Below are 23,126 nucleotides of genomic sequence, written 5' to 3' on the forward strand. Positions count from 1 at the left end.
CCAAAGTAGCACAGCATAAGTATCAAAACAATCTACACCTAGGAATATGATAGTCAAACTGAAGAAAACCAGTAATAGAGAAAATACTGAAAGAATCCAGAGGGGGAAAACCTTACCTTTAGAAGAACAAGGTTAAGAATTACATTGGTTTAGAGTCTATAATACTCAGTGATTTATCACAGAAACAAAGAACTGAGTACCATATGTTCTCACTCATAAGCAGACCCTGAACATTTACCATAACACTATAAGAAAAGGATTGGTAGTAGCCGGAAACTGCCAGGGGAGGGCAGAGGAGCACACAACATTAATAAGGATAACATCTCAAATCAGGCAAAGTGGGGACCAAAGGGAGGCCCAAACTTTACCTGTACGATGGCCACTTGTATATCCTGAATTGTACCCCACATCTTTAAAGTAAAATAAATTATTTTAAAAAATTATATTGGACTTCTTGTTGGAAACCATGAAAACAAAAGAGACTGGAAGGAAATATTTAAAGTGTTGAAAGAAAAAACTCAACAACTTAAATTCTACATCCTGTGAAATTATCCTTCAAAAGTAAAGGAGAAATAAAGACCTTCTCAGATAAACAGACACTGAAGCAATTCATTGCCAGTAGATCTGCCTTGCAAGAATTGTTAAAAGAAGTTCTTTAGAGAAAAGGGAAATAATGCATGTCAGAAACTCGTGGCCAGGTGTGGTGGCTCAAGCCTATAATCCCAGCACTTTGGGAGGCTGAGATGGGAGAATTGCTTGAGCCCAGGAGTTTGAGACTAGCCTGGGCGACATAGCGGGACCTTGTCTCTACCACAAAAAAAAAAAAAAAAATTAAAAAATTAGCTAGGCATGATGACACACACCTGTAGTACCAGCTACTCAGGAGGCTGAGATGGGAGGATCTCCTGAGCCCAGGATGTTGAGGCTGCGGTGAGCTGTGATCCTGCCACTGCACTCCAGCCTGGGTGACAGAGTAAAACCTTGAATCAAAAAAAAAAAAAAAGAAAGAAAGAAACTCACATCTATATAAAGAAAGGAAGGGTGTCAGAGAAGGAATAATTAAAGTTAAAATATTTTATTTTTCTTATTCTTAACTGCTCTAATAGACAACAGTTCAAAGTAATGTATTATGTGATTATAGCATATTTATAAGTGAAATGAATGACAATAAATGTTATAAGGGATGAGGGGGGAATTGGAGGTACTCAACTATAAGGTACCTGTACTACCCATGAAGCAATATAGTGTTAGGTGAAAGTGGACTTAGATTAGTTGTAAATGTATATTGCAAACTCTAGGGTAACTACTACAAAATTTTTAAAAAAGCATAATATGCTAAGAGAGGAGAGAAAACCAAATCATATAAATGATCAATTGAAACTAGATAAGGAAGAAAAGGGGGAAGTTAAAAAAGGAAAAAGAACAATAAATAGAAAACACTTTAAAAAATGATAGATGTTAATTCAACTATATGAATCATCACTTTAAATGTGAATGGTCTAAATAAACCAACTAAAAGACAGGGACTGTCAAAGTGCATTATAAAAACAAGACCAAACTATATATATGTTGTCTATAAGAAACCCACTTTAAATACACAGATAGTTTTAAAGTATGAGAATTAGAAAGCTATACCATGCTAACACTAAATTTAGAGCATTCTAATTTAGAAACATAAAAGAAAAACATTCCTAAATAAAATATTGGCAAATAGAATTCAATTCAATACATAGAATTTTCTCTCAATGGTTTTTGCCCATGTTTAGTTCAGTTAATATGATGACATTGATACACTTCCAAATTTTAAAACCTACCTTCAATCATACAATAGTCCTACTTAGTTGTGAGGTATCACTCTTTTAAAAAATTTTTCATTGATAAATAATAGATGTACAGATCCATTATTTATTATTTAATATACTATTGGAGTCTATTTGCTAATATTTTATTTAGGAATATTTTTCTTTGATGTCTCTAAACTAGCAAATGCTAAAAACATTTTGGAAATGCTTATTGGGGAACAGATTTTTCAGAGTCCCCAAAGGATTACCCTACAGATAAATAAATACAAAAGGAAAAAGGTATGTGGGTTTTTTTATTTGTTTGTTTGTTTTTACAATAGAGAGATTTGATAGACCATCCATTAACCAAGAAATCAAACTTAGCATTACCAATAGAGTGAACTGACACATGCTTCTGGATATGACTAACTGAGAGGGACACATTACCTATGTAGTTTTCTTTCCCAAGTCATTTGACCTGAACCTATTCATGAGGAAACAATTAGAAGTGCAGAGTCATCTGCAACACAATTTGCATAGGCTCTTCAAAAATATTAAGATCATGACAGACAAAAAGGATGAGAAACTACTGTAGATTAAAGACTAAAGAACATTCCACCCAAGGCAATCTACAGATTTAACGCAATACCCATTAAATTGCCAGCAGTATTTTTTTCAGACCTGGAAACAGCAATACAGGACTTCATATGGAAACATACATGACCACAAATAGCCAAAACAATCCTCAGCAAAAAAAAAATAAAAATAAAAAAAGTGGGAGATAACACACTCCCAGACTTTAAACTTTATTGGTACAAGAACAGGTATATGGACCAATGGAACAGGATAGAGATTCCAGAAGCAAAACCTCAATTTCTCAACCATTTCATCTTTGACAAAGCCTCCACCATCAACCGCCAGGGAGAGGAAAACCTATTCAGTAAATGGTGTTGTGGAAACTGGCTGACCATATGCAGAAGATTAAAACAAGACCCCTACCCATCACCATACACAAAAATCAATTCTAAATGGATATAAGACGTAAACGTAAAGCCTCAAACTATAAGAACCTTAGAAAACGCAGGAGACACCCTTATGGAAATTGGATCTGACAAAACCCCAACTGATCAAAACCCCAAGTGCCCATGCCATAAGAGACAGACAAGAGGGACCTCATCAAACTGACAAGCTTCTGCAAAGCTAAAGAAACCATCAAGAGAGAAGGGAGACAGCCCACAAACTGGGAAAAAATATTTTCCAACTGTATGTCTGTCAAAAGCATAACACCTAGGATCTACAAGGAACTCAAACATGCCAAAAAGAAAAACACAAACAACCCCATTACAAAGTGGGCAAAAGATATGAATAGACACTTCTCAAATGTAGACATACAAGCAGCCAACAGATACATGACAAAATGCTCAGCCTTATTAGTCATCAAAGAAATGATAATTAAAACTACGCCGAGATAACACCTAACTCCAGTCAGGATGGTCATCATCAGTAACTCAAAAAACAGCAGATGCTGGAGAGGATGCAGAGAGAAAAGAACAATTCTACACTGTTGGTGGGATTGTAAACTAGTACAACCTCTGTGGAAAACAGTTTGGTGATTCCTAAAAGATCTAAAAATCGACCTTCCATATGACACCACAATCTCCCTTACTGGGAATATACCCGGAGGAACTCAAATCACTCTATGAAAAAGATATCTGCACACATATGTTTATTGCAGCATTATTCACAATACCAAAAACATGGAACCACCTGTGCTGCCCATCGAAAGTGGACTGAATTTTTTAAAATGTGGCACATGTACACGATGGAATATTACAGAACCATAAGGAAGGACAAAATTATGAACTTTGCAGCAATTTGGATAGACTTAGAGTCTATAATACTGAGTGATCTATCACAGAAACAAAGAACTGAGTACCATATGTTCTCACTCATAAGTGGACCTTGAACAATTATCATAATACTATAAGAAAGGGATTGGTAGTAGTGGGAAACTGCCAGGGGAAGGAGGGGAACACCTCATCAACAAGAGTCCCTGCAAAATGAACTTTTGTATACCCAACCCTGAATTGTACTCCACATCTTTATAATAAAATATTTAAAAAGAACTAAGTAAGAGATTAGAGACTAAAGAGATATGACAACCAAATGCAACACATGGACCCTGTTTGGATTTGGGATTTTTTTTTGGTTGTAAAACAATTATGAGATAATTAGAAAAAAATTGAATTTGAACTGCATAATATTACTGTATCATTGTTTTTTTTTTTTTTTTGAGTTGGAGTCTCACTCTGTCACCCAGACTGGAGTGCAGCGGCCGCTCCTGGCCACCACAGCCTCGACCTGCCGGGCTCTGGCGATCCTTCTGCTCAGCCTTCCAAGTAGCTGGAACTATAGGCGCGCACTACCACACCCGGCTAATTTTTTATTTATTGTAGAGATGCGGTCTCGCCAAGTTGCCCAGGCAGGTCTCGAACCCGCGGGCTCAGGCAATCCACTCACCTCAGCCTCCCAAAGGTGCGGGATTACAGGCTGAGCCACCAAGCCCAACTTGTATCATTGTTAAATTTCTTAGGTGTGATAAGATTTTGGGGGAAGGTGTCATGGAACTGTCCTGTATGCTGATGGTGGTGGTGATTATACAAATCTATACATGCATTAAAATTAACAGAACTGCACACCAAAAAGTCAATTTTACTGTATGATAATTTTATAATAAAGTTTTAAATAATAAAAACCTCAAATTTCTTTGGTGTGAGAATCAGCTTGTGGCTATGCAAGAAAATGTCCTTGTAGTGAAGATGCAATTCCAAGTTCAGCCAAATACAAACCTTTGAAGAGGTTTTTTCTGGGTCAACTATGGCCACCAGGCCTAGGACACAGCCTCAAGAAGTCTTGAGAGCATATGCCCAGGGTGGTTGAATTGCAATTTGGTTACATATATTTTAAGGAGGCAGAAGTTACAAAAAAGTCATAAATCAATATATGTGAGATTTTCATTGGTTTGGCCTGAGAGGGACATTTCCAAGCAGAGGCTTGCAGGTTATAGGCAGATTTAAGGATTCCTTGACTGGCAATTTGTAGTTCCTATCTAAGGAACTTTGGAAATCAGTAGAGGAGATGTCTTGGGATAAGAAAGCAGAAAAACTCCAAATCTGTTGATATATAGATGAAGTCCTATATGTGGCAGACTTCAGAAAGGATAGATAAGTGTCTTACAAGGTGGCTAGAGTCTGGGAGTCCCCAAGAGACAGCTTTGCAGGATAATAAAATAATTTGATTTCCTTGTTTATCTGTTGTGTGATGTTATGCCAGAGTCAGGTTGGAATGCAAACTTCAGTATACGGAGTAATAGTACAGTCAAACCCCATCTGGTGAGTCTTTATCAGGTGTGACTCCCCAAGCCGGATAAGAGAAAAAAGGTCAGAGTTTAGTCCTCAAGGACAGTGGAAATACACAAAGATAATCCAAATGAGAACAAGCAGAAGTACTTATTCAGAGCTTGCTGTAGTAAGGGATTGGGTCAGCCTTACCTGTGTTTTGTCAGAGACTCAAAGGCAGGCAGGGGAGTGGGAAAGCTTTATATGTAGTAGAAAGTACAAAAGGCTTCAGGTGTGCTCTGATTGGAGACTTTTGGCTTGGGGAAGCTGGGGGCAGCTAACTGAAGTGAGGTGTCCTATGTGATTGGTTTGGGAAGCAGATTCAACTTTCTCTGGTTGGTCCTGAGTTGGAAGTGGGAAGAGAGGGTAAGAAATGGAGAAGCTGCGGGCAGCCAACAGACACATGAAAAAGTGCTCAGCCTCACTCATCATCAGAGAAATGCGAATCAAAACCACATTGAGATACCACCTAATCCCAGTAAGAATGGCCATCATTAATAAAACAAACAACAACAGATGCTGGCGAGGATGCGGAGAAAAAGGAACGCTTCTACACTGCTGGTGGAAATGCAAACTAGTGCAACCTCTTTGGAAGACAGTGTGGTGATTTCTCAAAGAACTAGAAATTGACCTTCCACATGACCCAGCAATTCCCCTATTGGGAATATACCTGGAGGAACTCAAATCATTCTACAAAAAAGATATCTGCGCAGGTATCTTTGTAGCAGCTCTATTCACAATAGCAAAAACATGGAACCAACCATGTTGCCCATCAAAGCTGGACTGGATTTTTAAAAATGTGGCACATATACACAATGGAATATTATACAGCCATAAAGAAAGACAAACATATGGATGGATTTGGAGTCGATCATACTCAGTGATCTATCACAGAAACAAAGAACAGTACCATATGTTCTTATTCATAAGCGGACCTCGAACAATTATAATACTATAAGAAAGGGATTGGCAGTAGTGGAAAACTGTCAAGGGAGGAGGGTGGGATTGGCAGTTGAGGGAAACTGCTAGGGGAGGGAGGGGCATACCTTATCGACAAGGGTACCTGCATAATAAACGTTTCCATACCTAACCCTGAAGTGTACCCCACATCTTTATAATAAAAAGAAATTGGATGTAAAATACTTAAACTATCACTGCCTGCAAACTACTGCAGTATGTAAATGGTTATGGCTATTTGTCCTGACATCCCTCCTCGCCATCGACTCTGATACCTTTAATAAGTTTTCTTTGACCTTTGTTAGCGAAAGACTTTGTAAAATGTTTTTCACCTACTAAAGGGAGGTACGCAAAATAAGACTGGGCAGTAGACCATGGCTATGGATTATTTCGAGTCTAATGTAGGACACAGGTGCTTGTCACTATGTACTTAGCTGCAGATCTGAAAACACCGGGTTTGCATTCTTCCTCATTTTCAACTAGATACTCACACAAATGTGAAAACTGACTGACCTCCCCACTTAACATGGCATTTGAGTAGGTAAGTGACTCTATGGGGTGCGCCATGGAGCCAGAGGCAGCAATGTAATGGCCATGAAACGCCTGCCTCTTTGCTCATTTCACCACTAGGTGGAGTGTCTGGGCTGGGGTCAAAGATTTTCTTGCCCCATTCAAGGAAGATACAGCACTTTTCTCTATACAGATTTTTTCTTTTTGTCATTTAGATATTTATATAACACTTTACTTTTCCCAACTTAAATATTTAGTTAGCTTTAATAGTATAATTAGCTATGATTATGCCACTGCACTCCAGCCTGGACAACAGAGAAAGACCCTGTCTCTAAAAAAACAATATAATTAGCATTTACACACCTACCACCCAAAAGAAAAGGTACAGCTTTGACAATAACCTCCATCTATCCATGTGGTCCCCTTCGTTACCTCCCTTCAACTGAAGTACATATCATTCTGAATCCCAAGCTCATCAATTTTTAATATTTTAATATGATTTTATAACTATACAAAATCTTAAATAGTTCATGTCCTTTATATTAGTAGCTTTTAAGTTTATAAAAGTGTGTTATGCTTGATATAATATTTGGGGATTATAGTTTTTCCCTCTTAATATTCATCCCTATTGTTAGGTGTCATTCCGGTTCATTCATTATGACTCCTGTTGATGAGCATCCATTTTGTGTCCAGATTTTGCTGTTGTGAAGAAGAGGCCATACTGCCATGGTTTGAATACTTGTCATCTCCAAAACTCATGTTGAAATTTAATCTCCAATGTGGCAGTATTGAGAGGTGGGGCCTTTAAGAGATGACTGGATCGTGAGGGCTCTCCCCTCATGAATAGATTAGCCCATTCATGGAATAACAGATTAATGGGTTAATGAATCAATGGGTTACCATGAGAGTGGGACTGGCAGCCTTATAAGAAGAGGAAGAGAGACCTGAGCTAGCATGCTCAGCCCCTTAACAATGTGATGCCCTGTGCTGCCTTGGGACTCTGCAGAGAGTCCCTACCAACACAAAGATCCTTACCTGGGTGTGCCCTCAACCTTGGACTTCTCAGCTTCCATAACTGTAAGAAATAAATTCCCTTTCTTTATAAATTACCCAGTTTTAGGTGTTCTGTTGTAAGCAACAGAAAACAGACTAAGACATATGCATATCCTAGTTTTCTTGTGCAAGTGTTTCTGTCCTTTTTTTAACTTTAAAATGTTTTTTAAGATGAAAAGTTTTAAACAATTTCTTTTTGGCAAAAACAGGTAGAGCAACCACTACCCCATATCCCTAAGGGGAACAGGAAGGCTCACAAAAGCACACGAAGAGGGCAGGGACATGAGGTCCTATCTTATAGCAGCTTCTGAGGAAGTTATCAGTCCAGGGGTAAGTTTAAGTTCATGGGTGAAATAGCCAGGATGTCCTACTGGAGGGGAAAAGTGGCAGAGATCTTTGAGCATGAAAGGTGTCCTCCACACATAGCAGCATCCACATCAGCCTAGTGAGATCAGAGACGGAATCAGAGAGGGGAGAGGGACCCACATAGAGGGGAACAGGGATAGAAGAACAGAGTCCTAGACAGAGGGGGAAAGATGGGGGACAGGCCAAAGCACTAGAACGGGGTGGACAGGGACCCAGCAAGAGTGGAGAGTGAGGGGACAATGACTCAGAGTAGGGACAGACACTCAGAGAAGGAGAATAGAGTCCCGGGATTTTAATGATTAAGAGCCATGACTTTGTGTCCAAATTCTAATTCTAACACACTGGATAACTGACTTTCCCTCTCAGCCCCCATAAGATGAGAATAGTAACAGAAACCTATGAGGTTGTTGTGGGGTTTTGTTTTTTGGGTTTTTTTTTTTTTTTTTTAAGTCCGAGTCTCACTCTGTCACCCAGGCTGAAGTGCAGTGGCACATTCATGATCACTGCATCCTTGACCTACTAGGCTCAGGCAATTCTTCTGCCTCAGCCTTCCAAGTAGCTGGAACCACAGGCATGCACACCAGTTCAATGTCCCTCCGCTGCTAAGAGACCTTGACTCAGAGTCAAAATCCAAATTCTCACCGTGACCACAAGGCCCTGCCTGACCTGGCCACCCTTCCTGCTCTCCACTCTCGCCCGCTCACCCTGCTCCAGCCTACTGGCTTCCTCTTTCCTGCTCCTCAAGCACATACAGCCAGGTCCTGCCAGGGAAGCTATGGTTACATCCCCAGAGCCTGGCATGTGTCCTTCTCTCACTGAATCCCCACAGTGACCCACGAAGCAGGTAAGTCAGATGGTGCCCACGGACCTTGGGAGGAACTGGTGCTTAGGGAGATGGGGACAGTTGCCAAGCCACATGGTGGAAGAAGTCAACAAACAAATAAGTAAAACAAGTCAATTCTACCATGTTAGAAGGCGAAGAGTGCTATGGAAGGAAAAGTAAAGCAGCAAAGGAGGAAGGGGAGTGGGTGGGAGGGTGTGGAAGTGGCTGTGATTGTTAATGGGAACCAGGGAAGGCTTCCCTGGGGGTGATAATACAGCAGACCAGAAGGAGCAGAGGAAGCAAGGCAGAGGGTTACCCAGAAAAGGCAGCCAGTAACCATATAATCACACAAACACATTCTCAAGGCATGCCAGGCGGTGCACCAAGTACCCTGGATGGTCCCATTTTAATCCTCACAACAACCCTTTGAGGTAGTAGTATCACACTCTCTACTTTACGCAGGAGGAAACTGAGGCCCAGAGAGAGGCAATCATTTGTTTTAGGCTCACACCGTTAGTATATACCAGTGGTTTATGGGGGCTCCACCCTCATGAATCTATTAATACTGTTACTGAGGGAGTAGGTTGTTATAAAGTGAGCCCAGTCTCTTGTGCTTTTTCTTTTTGCACACACTTGATTGCCCTCTTGCTTTTGCTTTCACAAATGATGCCTCAAGAAGGCCCTCAACAGATGCTAGCATCGTGCTCTTGGAAACATGAGCCAAATAAACTTTTCTTTATAAATTACCCAGTGTGTGGTATTCTGTTATAGCAGCAGAAAACAGACTAAGACACCAACCCTCTAAGAAAGTAAAAATGAACTCAGACTATAAAAATCTGCCCTGCCATTCACCAGGCTGGAAGAACAGACATATATAAAGCCAAATGCAAAATTTATATGGAATATAATTTCTCCCTAGCACATGCTGCAGTAGTAATGCCATAAAGAACCCCTGTTTTAAGCAACTACTACTTTCTTAGTCACTGAGAAACTTTGTTCTCTACAACCATAGACTATCACAAACTTTGCTCTTTGAAATAATAGCAGTAAGAGTGAAACACCTGCCTATTAAAGGAGACTTTTAAGTCATTTATACAGAGACAAGTCTCAATTTACAACTCAGGTACAGAGCTTCAGATAAGGGATATCTGGGGATACAACTTTCTACATCAGTCTTAATTCTTTCCAAGGAAACAGTACTCTGGGTTCACTTTACAGTCCAGACCTGATGCTGACCCTTTCCACACAGCCCTGCTTTCGTTGATCTCACTAAAACACTGCTTCATTTAAGTTTCATCTGAACTTCACCATTCCTATAAGGACTCTATCTTTTTCTTTGTTTAGTGAGCTGCCCCATGGTTCTCCTGGTGTATGTGTCCCTCATTGATCGACGGATCTGTTAGACTAAAAATCAGTCCCTGATGCTCTGAGGCTGATTGAACTAGGATACCTCTTACATTCCAGATTGTTACACTGAGGCCCAGAGGGGTTAAGACTGAATTGAGAACCCCTAGCAAGTCCACATTTCAGCCTACACTAGGTCCCTTCAAAATACTTTTCTCACCTGACGATTCAGAAAGGCGTTCAGCAGGGTGCAGAGCTTTCTACCTCTGTCAAGAGTCCCTGGAGGAGGAGATATTTGAACTTTGTTTTGAAGGCTGAATAGGCATTCTCAGGTGAGGGACGGCACAACTTATTCGCCTTCTGCTCTGGTGACATCTCCCAGAGGGCAGGGGCATCTCCAGAATTTCCTCGTAGGAAGTGCTAAGAGGCAGCAAAGTGGCTGAAGGGCAGAGTCCTATATTAAAGCTTCATGTACAAAGCAAGGGACCATCACTACATAGATTTTACTTTGCAAGGAAATAAAAAGAAAGTTTCCTAAAGATGCTTTTATCGACATGTTGCATTAGACTAAGGTCACATACAAAATTGTTCATATTGGTACATACTTCTGTTTTAGTTGGGGTGTATGGGGTGGGTGATAAAGTAGATTATGGGAGCATTCAAACCCCACAGCCAAGCCCCACAGGCACAGCAGGGGAGAATCGAATACTGACTTCTCCCCTTTTCCCACCACGTGGTATATCCCGGGGGTGGGGGGTGTGTACAGCCCTGATTTCTCTTCCTTTTTCCCTTGTGATATGCTCTCGTAGAGGCCTGTCACCAGCCTTACTTCTCACCCTACGGTTTCTGCCAGAAGGTAACAGCCCCTGCGTCTTTCCAAGAGGCCCCTCAGCTTCTTGAAACGGCATTACGTAGATCCGTGGACTACAGATCCAAAGATCCCTCCTTCATCCAGTCAGCCCGCTCAAAGATAAGTCCCCACCCCTGTTCCTCGCCACCGGTGGGTCAGCTCCACACCCCTGCTTTGTGAGTTTAAAGGCGTTCTCCTCCTCGGTACGGAATGGACACTCCTCCAACATGGTGTACCCCACGGGAAAGAGCGAACTCGGCGCGGCCATGTTCCCCGCCTGACAACGCTGCCGAGGGGCACCGAATGCCCTAAAGCATCCACTCCGTAACTTCTCCATGTTGACTCTTGGCGAACAGCGGCTTCGAAGGTGGTTTTGCGCATGTGCACACCCGCTCCTTTCTCCCTCCCGCGCGGCCCCCCGCCCCCGCGCGAAGCCCCGAACCCGGAGAAGGGGCGGTGCTAGAGGTAGTGACCGGAAGCGGCAGCGGTTTGATAGTTGTCAGGAGGATTCGACGTTCAGTGCCGGAGGGATGTAGAGGTGATGGGGGGTTGGGGAGGGTGCGTGCTGGGGGCTTCTCTGTGGTCAGTGATCGTTTGTCTTGAGTTGGACGATTCGCTCATTATTTTGCAGGCTTTTCTGATATCGTTAAGGTCTTAAAGTTCACTCTAAGACCCGTTGGGTTTGGAGCATTATGTTTTAAGTGTGTTTTAAGTGTTAACTTGTATTCATTTGTCTTTTACCCAGGAGTTTTTCAAAGTGGGTTTTTTAATTTCCAAAAGTTTATCTTTTTAACGGATTTCTAACCTTAGTTTTCTGTGTCAGAAAAATATCTACGTGAAGCTCATTCCTTGAAATATGACGAGACTTATGGCCTAGTCCGTGAATTTTTAGAAATGTTCCGTATATAAGTGGAAAATAATATGTGTTTATGTCAGTTCTAGCATACAAAATCTGTCCTTTCTGTCTGCTTCTTCTGTTGTTGAGAGAAGAAAGAGAAATTCTCCACTGTGATGGTGATTTGTCCGTTTCTCCTTGCTGCTTTCTACGATCCATTGTGAGTTAATTTTTGTATAAAGTGAGACTTAGGTCAGGGTGCATTAATTTGCTTATGGAGGTCCAATTACTCAAGCATCATTTATTGAAAAGACTATCCTTCCTCCATTGGCTTGTTTTTCACCTTTGTCAAAAATAAATTGGCCCTACTTATGTGGGGTCTGTTTCTGGTTTCTCTGCCAGTAGTACCACGCTGTCTTGGTTACTGTCGCAATATAATAAGTCTTGAAATCGATAGAACGATTCTTCCCACTCTATTATTTTTCAAAATTGTTGTAGCTCTTCTGGTTCCTTTGCCTTTCACATACGCATTTTAGAAAATCTTGTCTCTGTCTACAAAGCATCTTGCTGGGATTTTGAAAGGAATTGTGTTAAATCTGTGTATCAACTTGAAAGAATTAAAGTCTTAACTGTGTCAAGTCTTTCAGTCCATGTACGCAGTGTCTTTCTATTTATTTAGATCTTTTAAAATTTCTTTCAATTATGAAATGTAATTTTCATCATAAAAGTTCTGTACATGTTTTGTTAACTTTATACTTAAGTATGTAATTTTTTGGAGCGGTTATAAATGATATTGCCTTTTAAATTTTGGTTGTCATATGTTTCCTGCTTATGTATAGTAATACAATTGATTGTTGTGTGTTGCTCTCGTATCCTGCAGTCTCACTGTGCTCAGTGATTAGTTTTACACCATTTTTGGTAGATTCCTTGGGTTTTCTGCATGAACAATCATATCATATACAAACAGGGACAGTTTTATTTCTTTCCAATCTCTATGCCTTTTCTTGCTTTATTACACTGACTAGAATTTCCGGTACTCTGTTGAATAAGAGTGGTGTGAGTGGACATCCTTTCATTGTTTCAGTCCTACAGAGAAAGCATTCAGCCCCTCACCATTAAGTATAATGTTAACTGTAGGATTTTTTTTTCAGATGCTCTTTATTAAGTTGAGAATAATTCCCTCTATTCCCAATTTGTGGGGAGTTTTTATCATGAATGAGTGTTGAATTTTGTCAACACTGTATGACTAATATAAGCTTGTAATTTTTTTTTCTTTTTTAGCCTGTTAATATGAAGGATTACACTGATTTACTTTTCAGTTTTTTTTTAATTTTATTTTTAATTTTTAAAAATAGAGATAAGGTCTTGTTATATTGCCCAGGCTGATCTCAGACTCCTAGGCACAAGAGATCCTTCTGCCTCAACATTCTGTGTAGCCGGGACTACAGATGTGTGCCACTACACCTAGCTGATTTTTAAGTATTGAACCAGCCTTGTGTTTCTGGAATAAACCCTGCTTGGTTGTGATATATAATTCTTTGGATGTATTACAGGGATTGATTAGCTAACACCTTTTTGTGGACAATTTTTGCATCTACATTCATGAGAGATGTTGGTCTATAGTTTTCCCTTTTTTTGTATTGTCTTTGTCTAGATTTAGTATTAAAGTAATACTGACCTCATAGAATTAGTTGGGGATTGTTTTCTCCTCTTCTATTTTCTGTAAGATTGTATAGAATTAGTGCTAAGTTTTAAAAAAATATTTGGTAGAATTCTCCAGTGAAAGCATCTGGACCTGAAAATGTCCATTTGGAAGCTTTTTGATCATGGCTTCAATTTCTATAATAGTTACATAATTATTCAGATTATTTAATACCCTTTATGATTATCTACAGGTTGAGCACCCCTAATTCAAAAATCTGAAATCCGAAATACTCCAAAATCTAAAAATTTTTGAGCATTGACATAATACCGCAAGTGGAAAATTCCACACCTGACCTTGTGATGTGCCCAGTCAAAACTTTGTTTCACGAACAAAATTACTTAAAATATTGTATAAAACTAACTTCAGGCTATATGTATAAGATGCATATGAATCATAAATCAACTTCATGTTTAAACTTGGGTCCCTTCCCCAAGATATCTCATGAAGTATATGCAAATATTCCAAAATCTGAAAAAATCCAAAATCCAAACATACTTCTGGTCCCAAGTATTTTAGATAAGGGATATTCAACTGTATTTAATAGTGGGTGAGTTATGGTAGTTTGTGTTTTATGAAGAATTGAACTATTACATCCAATTTGTTGAATTTATATATACAAAGTTGTTTGTGGTATTCCCTTAATGTTATTTTAATGGCTGCAGGATCTACAGTTATATCTTTGTGTTTCATTTCTAATATTGGTAATTTGTGTCTTCTCTCTTTTTGTCAGTCTTGCTGGAGGATTACAAATTTTGTTGGTCTTTTCCAAGGACCAGCTTTTGGATTTATTGTTTTTTCTCTATTGTTTTTGTTTTCAATTTCATTTATTTCTGCTCTTATATTTATTACTTCCTTCCTTCTGCGTGTGTTGAGTTACTTTGCTCTTTTCCACATTTCTTGAGGTGGAAGCTTAGATGATTGATTTAAGACCTTCTTTTCTAATGTAAACATTTGGTGCTATAAGTTTCTATCTCAACACGGTTTTACCTGCATTTACAAATTTGATATGTTGTATTTTCATTTTTAATTTCCCTTGAGACTTCATCTTTGATCTATAGATTATATAGAAATACATTGTTTAATTTTTAGGTGTTTGAAGATCTACCTGTTATCCTTCTGTTATTGATTTCTAGTTCTATGATACATATTCAGACAACATACTCTCTATGACTTCAATTTGTTGAGGTATTTTATGACCCCAGGAATAGTATGTATTCTATTAGTGTGTGACTGGAATAGGCCAGGTATTGTATTTTTCTTTTTCTTTTTTGAGTTGGAGTCTCACTCTGTTGCCCAGGCTGGAGTACAGTGACACGCTCACGGCCACTGCAGCCTCAACTTGCTGGGCTCAGACGATCCTTCTACCTCAGCCTTCCAAGTAGCTGGAACCACAAGCATGTGCCACCATGCCTGGCTAATTTTTTTTTATTTATTGTAGAGACGAGGTCTTGCCAAATTGCCCAGGCTGATCTTGAACCCCTGGACTCAGGCAATCCTCTCACCTTCACCTCCCAAAGTGCTGGGATTACAGGCATGAGCCACCATGCCCGGAAGCCCAGATATTTTCAAAAAAGATTTTTCTGTTCAGTGACATCACCTTTTTCCTGGTCCTTTAATCAACAGGAGTGACTTTGCTTGGAGCTTTGTTTTTTCTGGTCTGTTCCTGTTGGTGATTCGGAATTGTTAAGTGTCTTTAGTACCTTTTGTTGATATACTGGCAGGTAAAAAAAAATCCAGGGAGCTCACCACTGTGCTGTTTCTCATGTCCTGAGGTCTGTAGGCTATCCATGTTACCTTTCTACCTTTCAGAGTCTTCCTATTTATGTTTGTTGTTATGTCAATTTTTTTCTGATCTCGTCTCACAGTCTCTTCTTTCACTTTTTATTTGTATTAACTTTGTTAATTTGCATTTTACTAGGGAAGCAGTTGTTTCACAGCACTATTAAAATGCGTTGCTATGTAGGTGTGCATACTATTTCACAATAACTGCTTTGAATACTGTCCTATTTGACTCTCTGCTTTGCTAGAGACATTGGTCATTTCAAAGGACCAGATCTTTTTTTTTTTACTGCCTATTGTTATATTTATTTTAGAGTTTTATTTTTATTAATTGCTTTCTTGTTTTTGTTTTTGTTTTTGTTTTTGAGACAGGGTCTTATCCTGTTGCCCAGGCTGAAATGTAGTGGTCATGGTTCACTGCAAATTTGGCCACCTGGGCTCAAGTGATCCTCCTGCCTCAGACTCCCAATTGGCTATAACTAAAAGCATGTGCCATGCCATTATGTCCAGATAATTTTTTATTTTTTGTAGAGTCAGAGTCTCGCTGTGTTGGCCAGGCTGATCTCAAACGTCTGGCAAAGTGCTGGGATTATAGGCGTGAGCCACTGTACTTGGTATGTTTTGCTTTATTTTGTTTTTTCTACCTCTGACTTTTTAGGTTGAATACATAGCTCATTTGGGGATGTATTTATTTTTAATGAAAAATAAACTCATTTAAAGCTGTAAATTTCACTCTAAATATGATTTTGTATTTCATAACTTCTGGTAATATTTATATAGCTTCTGTATTGATTTCCCAATTTGATGTTGGGTTATTTAGGAAAAAGTTTCTCTTATTTCCCTTTTTAAAAAACAGATTTATTTAGATATATTCTAATACCATAATATTCACCCATTTAAAGTATACAACTCAGTGGTTTTTAGATATTCACAGAGTTTTACAGCTATCATCATAGTCTAATTTTAGAGCTTTTTTAACACCCCAACAAGAAACCCTGTCCTCATTTAGCAGACATTCACCATTCATGTTATCCCATATCCTTCAGCCCTAGGCAGCCACTAATCTATCTTCTGTCTCTATGGATTTGCCTATTATGGACATTTTACATGATTGGATTCATAAATATGTGGTCGTTTGTGACTGACTTCTTTCACATAGGATAGTGGTTTCAAGGTTAATACATATTATAGCAGATATCAGTACTTTTTTTACTGCCAAGTAATATTCCAATATATAAAGGTACTGGATTTCATCAGTTAGCAGGCATTTGAATTGTTTCCACTTTTTGGCTACTATGAGTAATACTGCTGTGTGTACAAGTTCAGAATGGACATGTGTTTTTTTTTATTTCTCTTGGGTAGAAACCTAGGAGTGAAATTGCTGAGTCATATGGTGACTTTATGGTTAACTTTTGGAAGAACTACCAAACTGTTGTTCAGAGTGAATGTACCATTTTACAATCCTAACAGTAATGTATGAGAGCTCCAATTTATTTATATCCTATCAACACTTGTTATTGTCTTTTTTTCTTATTTTAGCTATCTTAGCTAAAATAAGAAATGAACGGAAGATTTTATTTTGGATTTGCATTTTCCTGATAACTCATGAGGTTGGACATCTTATACTATGATCAAAGAATATAGCCTGTCAATTCTTTTTTTTTGAGTTGGAGTCTCACTCTGTCGCCCAGACTGGAGTGCAGTGGCTGCTCCCGGCCACCGCAACCTCGACCTGCTGGGCTCCAGCGATCCTTTCGCCTCAGCCTTCCAAGTAGCCGGAATTACAGGCATGCGCTACCACGCCCGGCTGATTTTTTGATTTATTGTAGAGATGAGGTCTCGCTGCCCAGGCGAGTCTCGAACCCACGGGCTCAGGCAATCCACTCACCTCAGCCTCCCAAAGGCGCGAGATTACAGGCTGAGCCACCGAGCCCGGCTGCCTGTCAATTCTTAACATTAAAAGATTTTTTCTTTTTTTTTCTTTTTTTTTTTTTGAGTTGGAGTCTTTTCAACTTTTCTTTTTGGCCAAGTTATTTGAAGGAATTTTGTAAAAGTTCCATGGTATAAGAGAAGAAAGCATATTCTCTCTTTCTCTTGTATAACATCCTTTTTATGTTTTAAATTTTAACTTTTTATGTTTTAAATTTTAACTTGTTTAAATTTTAACTTGTTTTATTTTATTATTCTCTTTATTTTGCTTTTTCCCCCTCTTTATCCCGTTCTTATTTCTATTTTCTTAAGTTCCTCTTCATTTTAAGTGGATATTTTGCTTTTCCTAGCAAGAATGACTAAATCTATAGTGTCTTTAATAGTTGATTGGAATAAAAGTGTACCTCAACTTGGACACAGAGACATCCTCTCATCCCTAGTTCACTCAACAGGGGAAATAGTTTTACCTCTGGATATTTTTGAGATAATTAAAAAACTTTAGTCCTAGGCTATTAATATTTTCCTTATGGCATTTCTCTCCTGTTTCAAAAAATTTTATTTAACTTTTTTATTCTTAATTCATGGTCATATTTTCACCATCTGTTAAACAGAACCACGTTATTTCAAGCCTGCCACGTAAAAGGTATTGTGTGATATAACCTTGACAGCATCAACTTTGGAGCCGGGTAGACCAGGGTTTGACTTACCGCCATTAAACCTCTGTTACTGTATGCATAAAATGAAATAATAGTAATTATGGTAACACATAGATGACAGGATTATTGTGCAAATTAAATGAGGTACCTGCTTTTGCACATTACATGGTTCCTCATAATAGCAATAATTGCTAACATGTGTTAAATGTTCACCTTGTGCTAGTATGGTGCTAAGTGCCTTACAAACATCATCTCATTTAATTTCTACACTCACTTGAGATATGCAGTTTCAATTTAATTTGAACAATAAAACTGAAGAAGCTTTTTCATGTTCTCATAGCTAAAAGTTGGCAGAGCTAGAATTTAAACCTTTATTAATTTTAGTCCAAATCCCATGGTCTCACTCATATTCCCTTTTAAGGAATAACTAGAATATGTGTTTCCAGGACTTTGTCTACCCCACAGTATACAGTGCGGTGAACTATACTTTGGTGGCCCCAGGAAATGTTTGTGTGGTGATTGCTGAATGACTGAATATATGGACACTGTCTTTCCAGGGTTCTTGGAGTCTCGACAGAGTTCCTGGGCCAGACACCAGTGAAGGCTGCAGGATCTTCCTTCTCACCCCAACATCTCCAGTTGAGTCTGCAGACTCTGCAAGACTTCAGGCTCCTGGGAAGAGCAGAGTTGTCCACAAGAGAGATCCAGGACTGAAGTCCAGAAGGAACATGCCAGCTAATGGGGATTCTCCCCAGCCAGGGGAACATGACAACACCTGTGAGGTGAGGAGGAGGAAGAGGTGCTCAGGGGAAGGAATTCATCCAGGGCTTCAGAGCCTGAAGAAAAGATACTATCTCATTGTTTTCATTTGTATTATTTTTTTACCAGGCAGGATAATTTCTACCCCACATTTTTACTGGTCATTTATTTCCCTTTTATGAATTTCCTTCCCCTGCCCAATGCTGGTTTATTTATCTCAGCATATGGATTTTTAAAGAGGTTTTTGAAAACATAAAGGTTAATAGCCCTTTGTCATTCTTGTATATTTTGGTGGATATTTTTGCCACTTTGTAATTTGAAGTTAGTTTACAAGTGGTAAAAGATATCAAATAGTTCTCTAAGTCTTGTGTTTAAAAATGGCTCTTCTCTGCTTTGTTTTCTCCCAGGTTCCAGTTCCCCAGAGGCAAGCACTCAATCTTTTACATATTTTTTAGGTTTTTGGGCATTATCTATTGGACTTTCCACTGTGGAAGATAGAGATTGAGCTTTTCTGTACACCCCCGCTCATGTACACATTTCCTGTAACCCCATCTTCCTGAGACAGGTGTATCCTTATTATGGTGAGATCCACAGTCAGTGTTGATTACCATGACAATTTATAGTTGAATCTCATAGTATCGATGCTATGATGACTATTTCTGTATAACTGTTTCTTTTCACTGGTATTAACACTTTTCTGGCTTATTCAGAAAATTGTTTGCTTTACTGTGTACATATCAATAATTCAACTCCAAATTCTTCCCAGGTGTTTAAATCTCTTTTCTGTATATTTAAGCATATTAGGTAATAATCATAATGATAATAATTATGAAGTTTGTGCAATGTTTACTCCATGCCCAGCACTGTTATATGCACACTCTACATGTATTTACTCATCTTCACAACAGCCTCATGAAGTAGGTGCCATTATTATCCCTATTTTACAGAAAGGAAAGCTGGGGCATAGAAAAAAACTATCTGGCCCAAGTTTACACACACAGCCAGTAATAGGTGGGGCTGCTCTCAATTCTGAGCATCATTGTCTTTCATTTGAAAAAATCTCTCCCGGAGCTTGACTTGCTGAAGTCTGGACTGGTTGCTCTCTCAGACTGACACAAAGACATTATCTTCATCATTTCCCAGTAAACTTCCTTTATTTCTGTTTTGGGTTAGAGCTCCTGTTTCCTGAAGCCCATGTCTTCCTTTCTCTTAGCTTACCTCTTCATTTTGTAGGGGCACATTTTTCCAGTATATCCTTGAACATGGATGCATGATGAATAAATTTTATGAAACTTTGCATATCTGAAAATGTCACGCAAAAATACAAGGGGGCCAAAAAAAAAAAAAAAAAAAACCCGGAATTTTTTTGTGAAGAGCGCTCCCTTGTATTACAGGCTTCCCCTGCTAAGCAAGTGTTCTAGGAACCCATGGACATCAGTATACCAGCTAGCATTGTTGTGAGAGGCTGTGTTAAGCTTCAGTGCATATTTTTTGTTGGAGATTCTTTCAGTATGTTTGCCCATTTCATAATGGGTGATTTACAAGCACACCTGTCCACACCACACTGAGTGTTCAGCAGTTTTTAACCAAAAGTGGCATGACCCCTGTGCCCCACCCTCCCTATTCACCAGGGAAGAGAAACTGTTGCTTCCCTAGATGTAAAAAGTCCTCAAAGGGAAACATTTTGCCAGTGTGGAAGAGGTGAAACCAAAAACAGCAGAAGCACTAAAAGTCATCAAAATTGACAAGTTCAAAAACTGTTTTGAGCAGTGGAAAAAGTATCTCAATAGGTGTGTTGTATCAAATGGAGAGTACTTTGAAGATAACTGAAATTTAAACATGTAAGAATAAATACACAATTTTTTATAAATAAATTCCAGGTTTGGGGGGTCCCCACTCATATATTTATTTAATATGCATAATTGTATACATTTATTTATAGAAATGTACACATTAATGCTATGACAATATATTTATTTGACCCTGACACTAAATTTGTCTTTTTGACTGACTATAGAATTCTAGGTTGTAAAGCATTTTTATGCTGAATTTTAAAAGTCTGTTTCCAAGGTCTTCCTAGGCCTTTTCTACTCACATATACATTTTCTCTGCTTTTCAAAAAATTCTTCTTATTTTGTTGTTGCTCCTCCTTTTTTTTCTTTGCTTTACTGTTTTGCTTCTTTTCCCCCGGTATTAGCAATTTTCTGACTTAGTCATTTGTTTGCTTTAAAGTATATATTATCAATAACTCAACTCCAAATTCTTCTCAGGTATTTAAATCTCTATTCTGTGTATTCAAATTTCCATTTCTGTCTCCTTTGCTCTCCTTTCTAGTGGTTTTTTTTAAACTTTATCTTTCAAATCTTTGTTTGTGTCTTTCATTAATGCTGTTATATTTTTTATTTTAATTAACTCTTTTCAGAATAGGCCTATACTCTTTGTTTTATGGATGCAGTATCTTATCACTCTAAGGATATTAGTAATAGTTTTTTACACTTAATTTTTTAAATAATAATATAGACAGATGACTCAAAAAATAAAAACATACAAAAATCTGTACTTGTCAAGTATCCTTAACCTGAAAATCTGAGACCCAAAATGCTCCAAAATTTGAAACTTTTTGAATGCTGACATGATGGTCAAAGGAAATGTTCATCAGAGCATTTCAGATTTGGGATTTTTTGATTAGGGATGCTCAATCTAAGTATAATGCAAATATTCCCAAATCCAAAAAAATCCAAATTCTTAAACACTTCTGGTTCCAAGTATTTCATATAAGGGATAATCAGCCTGTGTAGTTTAATTCTCTCATCCAACTTCCCCCTACCTGCTCAGTCCTAATACATATAACCAGATTAGTTAGTTTTCTCTGTATGATTAGGGTTTCTTTATGAAAATAAGAGCAGCTGAGAACACGTTCTCATTTCCTCCTTTTTATTTCACAAAGGGTGACCTACTAAAGTGATTTTTATCAATTTATTTCATTTAAAATATATGAATTATAAATAATGCTGCTATGAACATTCTTGTTCACATCTCATGCGCAAGTGACACCCTCTCTTAAGTATATATATGGGATGGAGTTAATGAGTCATAAGCTAAGTCTGTCTTTTGAAAATGTTTTTATTGTGAAATATAATATACATACAGAAAAGCATACAAAACAGACATGTACAACAAAGTGATTTATCCTTATAAGAGTCCATAGTCAGCATTCTGCAATCTCCCTACTCCCAAAGATTACTATTACCCTGACTTTTATGATAATTGTTTCCATTAGGAAGAAAATTGCAATCCACAGAGTGGGAGAAGATATAAACAACAGAGGATGTATACCCAGAATATATAAAGAACAACAAAAACAGCAGACTACACAGGCTTCAGAGGCCTTATGGAATATATATGTAGCAAATGAAGATATTCAAATGGCTAATATAACTTGAGACAGTGTCCAATCTCATTAGTCATCAGGGAAATGTACATTTAAACCACAATATAATACAACTATGTCTCCACCAGAATGGCTAAAGTTTAGAAGACTGGCAATTACAAGTGTTAGCAAGGATGAGGAGCTCCCAGATGCTGCTGATAGGAGTGTAAATTGGTCTCTGGAAAACATTTTAACCTTCTTCATCCAAACATATGTAGACCATATGAGGAAACAATTCTCCTAGGAAGACAGTCTCTGGAAATCCTTGACTGATGTATTACAACACATGAATAAAGCTCATTGTAACATCACTTATAATAGTCAGAAACTGGAAATAACAAAAATACCCACCAATAATAGGATGGATAAATAAATTGAACATAATATTGAGTGAAATAAGCCAGACAAAAGAATTTGTTGTATTTATTTCAATTTATATAAAATTCTATGATAGAGAAAACTATATAGTATTTTTTTTTTTGAGTTGGAGTCTCACTCTGTCACCCAGACTGGAGTGCAGTGGCTGCTCCCGGCCACCGCAGCCTCGACCTGCTGGGTTCCGGCGATCCTTCCGCCTCAGCCTTCCTAGTAGCCAGAATTACAGGCATGCGCTACCACGCCTGATTTTTGATTTATTGTAGAGATCAGGTCAGCTACCACGCTGATTTTTGATTTATTGTAGAGATGAGGTCTCGCAGTCCAGGCGGGTCTTCAACCCACGGGCTCAGGCAATCCACTCACCTCAGCCTCCCAAACTGCGGGATTACAGGCTGAGCCACTGAACCCGGCTAGAGAAAACTATATAGTATTGGGTTGCATGTGTAGGTGGCAAGATTTGAAAGCAAGGAAGTGCTTGCAATCAGATGCAGGATAGTGATTTCTTTTTTCTTTTTCTTTTTTTTTTTCTTTTTGAGTTGGAGTCTCACTCTGTCGCCCAGACTGGAGTGCAGC

General features: G+C 38.5%; 1 protein-coding gene and 1 pseudogene across 2 annotated transcripts in view; one reads left to right on the forward strand and one right to left on the reverse strand.

The window, feature by feature from the left end:
* Window positions 1-10,735: 10,735 nt before the first annotated feature.
* On the reverse strand, window positions 10,736-12,136 carry LOC103256585 (annotated as a pseudogene).
* Window positions 11,614-23,126, forward strand: part of ZNF81 (zinc finger protein 81) — an 80,537-nt gene continuing 69,024 nt past the window's right edge. Inside the window, exons 1-2 of one of the 2 annotated variants that reach the window (XM_008054423.1) lie at window positions 11,614-11,620; window positions 18,544-18,768. In XM_008054423.1, the coding sequence (XP_008052614.1) occupies window positions 18,715-18,768 (54 nt within the window). In that variant the 5' untranslated portion in view covers window positions 11,614-11,620; window positions 18,544-18,714. Of the gene's footprint in view, window positions 11,621-12,086; window positions 12,138-18,543; window positions 18,769-23,126 lie in introns of those variants that run through there. The other variant, XM_021710583.1, reaches the window with a different exon arrangement.

The sequence above is a fragment of the Carlito syrichta genome, unplaced genomic scaffold (genome assembly GCF_000164805.1).
Source record: "Carlito syrichta isolate Samal-C Ts95f unplaced genomic scaffold, Tarsius_syrichta-2.0.1 Scaffold290302, whole genome shotgun sequence".
Lineage (NCBI taxonomy): Eukaryota > Metazoa > Chordata > Mammalia > Primates > Tarsiidae > Carlito > Carlito syrichta.